A 5,613-nucleotide genomic window follows, 5' to 3' on the forward strand; every position below is an offset into this window, starting at 1 on the left:
TAGTAAGTTAAGCAGCTCAGTATCTAACCAGTCAACATAATGACCAATATTTTTCGTTTAACATAATTATACAGACAGCCCTTGTTATTTCCAGTATTTCAAGTCATGTAAAAGACTAGAGATGCCAATGACAAGGAACCTGTTAATTAGCAACATGTGAATTAAGAAGACGGCTGTAACAGTGTAGAGGCAGAGGTCAATGGCTCATGCACAACTGAGTTTGTAGATACGGAAACCGGATTTCCCTCTAGCTGCAGCATTATGCTCCCCAGTACTTCTACCACTAGTTTCTTGAACTCTTCCTCTTTAATAATCTTCCCATCTTCTGCATCCATCATCTTTAGGGCGTCTGCGACAATCGTGTCCATCTGCACATAGGCATTGGATTTAAATTTGTCACTTTATTATCAATTATATGCAGAGTTAATTGCAAGCCGCAAAACCCATTACAGTGATTTTAAACAGATGAAATGAAGATTTGTAGACCTTTTTGCTCTACTTTATCCACTGAAATACATTTTCAACCTATTTAGTCTTGATTTTGAATACAATCAACCCTGAAAGCTCATGTTTGTACAATAATCAATCTACTAAGAAAATCATTAGGGTTTCATGTGTTGATCTTATATTAAGAGGTTTGGCACGTATTTAGCCTCCGTATAGTTATAGTTATGTAGATTTTAAACACAATGCTGAGAGATAATCAATAACCTCGCAAGCTAGTGAATTTGAGGTTTATTTTCAGAGATTGTAAAATAACCTGATCAATTGCACCTATTGGTGGCAAACCAGCAGATGGAGCCAGGACGTCGAGTACAACACGAAGATATTCTTTTGATATTTTCCCACTCCGATCCTTTGGAACAGATTTCATTGCTGAATCAAGTATCTAATAAACAAATCAATGTTAAGTAAGGATCGATGCAACTCATTTAAATGGAGCATAATTTATACAACCTTTAGAGTTAGCTAGGAACAAAAATTGAAGTTCTAGATTTATTGAATGTGACTTAATTGATTGTTCAATTGCAAGGATTTGGTGTCTGGTTTTAAGCACATAAATGAGAAGACAGCTAAAAACTAACCTTGTCTAGTTCAAATTTATTAGATAACAGTCTCTTAATGCCACTTCCATCGAATGTGCTCTCGCTGTGAGCAACAATCACCGGTTGTTCCCTTAGATGCAGAGCCACACTCTCCGCTACCCTCTTAAACTCTACCAGAAAGGTTTCCTGACTAACAATTGGCTCACCATTAACAGGACAGTTTTGCAGAACTGGATCAAGTACATTACTTATAACCTGCAGCAGGAAAGTCACCAAAAAAGAAGAAACACATGAATCAGTAAACTATAATTAATTGCTGATTCTGCCTACGGGAATCTTGTGCTTGTATATCTGTGCAGTTTTTCTCCAGGACTTGCATATATAAGAAAGTCTCTTTAGAGGTACAATTAGTACTGCGAAAGTCCATCCGAATAGTTTGTGGAAATCGAGATTGAACACATATTTAAGTAAGTTACTAAGTGCATATACATAAGGGCATATACTTACCCAAGAGTCTGAAGCAGGAGGCATCCCTTGTTCAACTTTAAGTTTCTCAAACGCCTTTACAATATGTTCATGCACTGATAGTTCAGGAGAAGCTATCTCAGAAAAAATGCAAATCATCTCCGGTTCATAACTAGGGTTCTTAACAAACTCAAGCAAATCCTCTCCATCTATCCGTAATATTACAATTGGATCACGCTTCAAACCAGTAGCCATGCCTAGAAAAATATCTGATAAGACTTCTTTAAACACAGGTTTGCTTACATTTTCTTCATTTCCATGAGTGAATTCCTTTAGAACCTGAAACATATAAACATGTGAATACAAACAGACTTGAACAAAAATTTCGATACTGTGATAAAAATTTGGAGTGTGGACGACAAAAATCAAACTACTATCTGAACTTACTGTCTGACAAAAACTGCTATGTGTATGTAAATGATCAAGTTTATTTTACGTGTGACGAATAATAAAGAATGAAAAAGATGTGGATTATATGTATCTGCTGATAGGCACATATGGGACTTTAGTAGGAGGTTATTTGTATAAAACTTGTGTTATATAAATGCAAAATGAATATTTACTAGTATGTCACATATTACGGGATAGAAACTAGATTACATTGTTGGGGGGTGACCTTATCTCATTTCTTATGGTTTAATACTTCTAATCTGAATTTGAGTGGCTATTGTTTAATTATCCTGGTGAGTTTGATAGATAGATTTTCTAACCATGAACTTACTTTCAGTGATCCATATTTTCTTATCTCATAGGCCCTACACACTTCTCATCTGTCTCCTGAAACTTACCTAACTCTTATGGACACCAAATTAAGCACATACACATTTCCATCTTCACTTATACATGATGCATAACAAGACTAAAACTTACTAATTACGCTCCCCCTTCACATATTTATACACGTACACTGACTACGTTTTCTCAACAATAGTAATGATTTTCAGGTTGCATTATGAATTTTATCCTATCAACCAGGCAGTGTTGGAGTCGAAACCAGGTTTGTAAAGTAGTCAGGGCTAAATTATCATAAAGATGAGATATTTATAATTCTAGTAATACATCTCATCGTAATTTTTGCATTTTTATTGAAGCTCAAATTTGAAGCTCATTTCTACGGATACACTCCCCCAGTTAATCATATTCACTGAATTGTGACCAAAATATTTATGGTGGTCAGGTGGTTTTTGAAATTGCAAATTAGTTTCAGCTAACAAGTGAGAATAAGTACCATAATCTTGAAATACTGCATACATCAAACGCGTCAAAAATTATTTCCCATGAGTATTCATATTTAAAGTGATTACTTGAACAAAGAGGTGTATCTCAAAAAATGGTGATATTAGGGGCATGAGATGTTTTCAAGGTAGAGGAGAAAATATACATTTTGCAGATGTCATGTACATGCTTATCACCTCCGGTGGTCCACCATGTCATACTCAAGTTTCACATTCTTATCTTCTACTATGATAATGTTGGTAACAAATTATGTACTACAATATTTTAACCACATATAGAATTGGAATTGTGTAAAAAGAAAAAATAGTTGGAGCTTTCCCAGAATAATAATTAGTCTATTTACAATGTTCCACGTATCCAGAGATCTTCTATCAAGAAGATAAAGGCAGGTCGGCAGGAATGAAGAAAAGTATTACTCGTAAAACTAAAAGAATCATATCAATAAGATAAAGTCCCAAAGCATCTTCTAGAGAATAACATGTCTATGCAATACATATTTTATGATATATATTTGTAGCACAACAAATAAAAAGTACTACGTCTCGTCTATGATCTTCAACTCTTTTGCACTTTTGCACATATAATATACTCCTATCTTAAAGGATTTGTTTTAGTGTGTGCTTATGGGCAGTACTAAAATTTATGAATTTGATCAAATGCTTTGAAAAAGAACATGATATATGACCGGATAATTGTGAGAAACAAAAAAGCAAGGTTATTACAGTGATTGAAAATTACAAATCTGATTTGGTTTTAGACTCATGTCATGACAAGAAACAAGTCGGTTCCTCGTGTAGAATTATATCCTAAAGGAATGGTCCAACACTAAAAATAGACACATTTCTCGGTATTATTGCCGGTGGGGTTTATGTAAGTAAATTGACGAGCTATTCCCATGGCCCTGCCTACATTTCACATACAGTAGAACTGTCCCCCCATGCCCAAAGCCCTATACATAATCTCTGCATGTTTGGTTATAAAATTAGGCATCGTTGAATAATGAAATTTCAATTCATAAAAATGAGATTTTAATATACAGTACCTCGGAATAAATATGATCAGAATTAGGAGAAGAGCCCTGTGCAGGCAAACCAAGAGCAGCACCAAGATCAGCAACAGCAGGTTGTAACTCCTTCAAAGAGAGCTTACCATCACAATCTGCATCAAGTTCCTCAAACTTATGATCCACATAATTACTAAACACTTTATCATTCTCAACCAACTCTATTATATCTGAACCGTCCATCACTTGTTCACTTTTCTTCATCCCTTCCATCATTCAATTCACCAGCATGCAATACTTCCCTTTTTCTCTTTATTTACTGTTCTAACCTCCTCCTCTACTCCTTTTATTTATTATGTTTTCCACCTTTTTTATGTATCCCGTGAAATTTATAGCTAAGCTTGAAACTAACACTATTTATAAGTGTTTGTTTATATAGGATAGATGGTCATTTTTGTGTTGTGTTTGGGCCACATAAAGGAGATGTGTGGTTAGGACACGTGGGGCGGTGTAAAGAGGCTAGTAAAAAAAGGGCAGGAAATATAATAATGTGAAACACGTACTACAATTAATTAGTCTGGTCGGCCCGTAAGTCAGTGACGCGGATGAACATTAACAATATTTAGTCGTCAGCTTAGAAAAATATGCAATCTTATTTACGCAGAGAAGAATACAAAAAATTATATTTATTGAAAAAAAATTCTGAATAAAAATATAAAATACTGAATTTTAATTTAAAAAATTAAATTTGAAAAAAGCATATAAAAATTCCTTTTTTATACCTTAAAATACGTGTCAAAATTAAAGTGATTCTTATTTTGAGAATGGGTAAATAATATAATACATCTATATTTATTTGATGAGATTATAATTCCAAAATAATAATCCAAAAATAAGTAGTCCTGCATTATTATTCATATGAATTAAAAAATCATATAAGATATTTATTTGAAAGGATTAAATTTTAGAATTGTACTATAATCATTTTTTATCATATATTTGTTTTGAGAGATAATCATTGAAATTTAAATATAATCTTTTAAATTATTCAATGCTATATTTATTTTACATGGGATAAGCGGATTATATTTCTTTAAAAAATGACTTGTTGAAAAAAATAAAACAATATTTTCTCCCACTAAATATCAGATGAGATTATAATGTTATTATCTACTCCAACAGAATAAACATCAGATATGATAATTTAAAGAATTATGATCTTAAATGACCCTTCACTAATTTTTTATAAAATAAATATGGGATTAAAAAAATTAAACGATTATAATCATATCTCATACTTTAAAACATGAAACAGATGGCACTAACACCCGGCTTATTTCGTCAATTTTATAGTTATTTAAGAAACTTGAACTTTCACGGAATTAAGTTACAACTAGAGGTTTCTTGATAAATAAAATATTTATTTTTGTTTTGTTAGTACTCCTATGTAATTAGATATTATATAGCTAATTTTGATAAGTAATTAATGATTTTTGGTAAATAATAAATAATTTTATACTTACACTACAAGAAAACAAGGCTAAATACAACCGCGTAAATACAACTGAAGTCAAATTCAACTGAAAACGGTTGAAAATAAAGGTGCGGCTAAATACGACCGAAATTGGTTGTATAAAAGTCCGGTAGTATTTAGCGCGGTCGAATTTAGTAACAAATTCGACCGCTGGTGGTTGAATTTAGCCGTGCTCGTAAATTCGACCGAATGTCGGTTGAACTTACCCTTGCTATAAAAATGGAGGGAATTTTCCCGCCTATTGAAATATTGGGCACTCCTAAATACAA

At 32.9% G+C, this 5,613-nt stretch overlaps 1 protein-coding gene across 2 annotated transcripts; it reads right to left on the reverse strand.

Annotated features, from left to right (window-relative positions):
* On the reverse strand, window positions 1–4,220 carry LOC141701629 (uncharacterized). Of its 2 annotated transcripts, none has more exons than XM_074505262.1 (5): window positions 3,850–4,220; window positions 1,554–1,850; window positions 1,086–1,301; window positions 761–889; window positions 1–368 (listed from the first exon to the last, which is right to left on the reverse strand). In XM_074505262.1, the coding sequence occupies exons 1-5, from the start codon at window positions 4,084–4,086 to the stop codon at window positions 162–164; spliced, it is 1,086 nt and encodes a 361-aa protein (XP_074361363.1). In that variant the 5' UTR covers window positions 4,087–4,220; the 3' UTR covers window positions 1–161. The 2 variants fall into 2 exon arrangements, with proteins under 2 accessions (XP_074361363.1, XP_074361364.1); XM_074505263.1 differs by lacking the exon at window positions 3,850–4,220 and adding an exon at window positions 1,959–2,148.
* Between the last annotated feature and the right edge of the window lie 1,393 nt (window positions 4,221–5,613).

This window comes from Apium graveolens, unplaced genomic scaffold (assembly GCF_009905375.1).
Source record: "Apium graveolens cultivar Ventura unplaced genomic scaffold, ASM990537v1 ctg4220, whole genome shotgun sequence".
NCBI classification, from domain to species: domain Eukaryota; kingdom Viridiplantae; phylum Streptophyta; class Magnoliopsida; order Apiales; family Apiaceae; genus Apium; species Apium graveolens.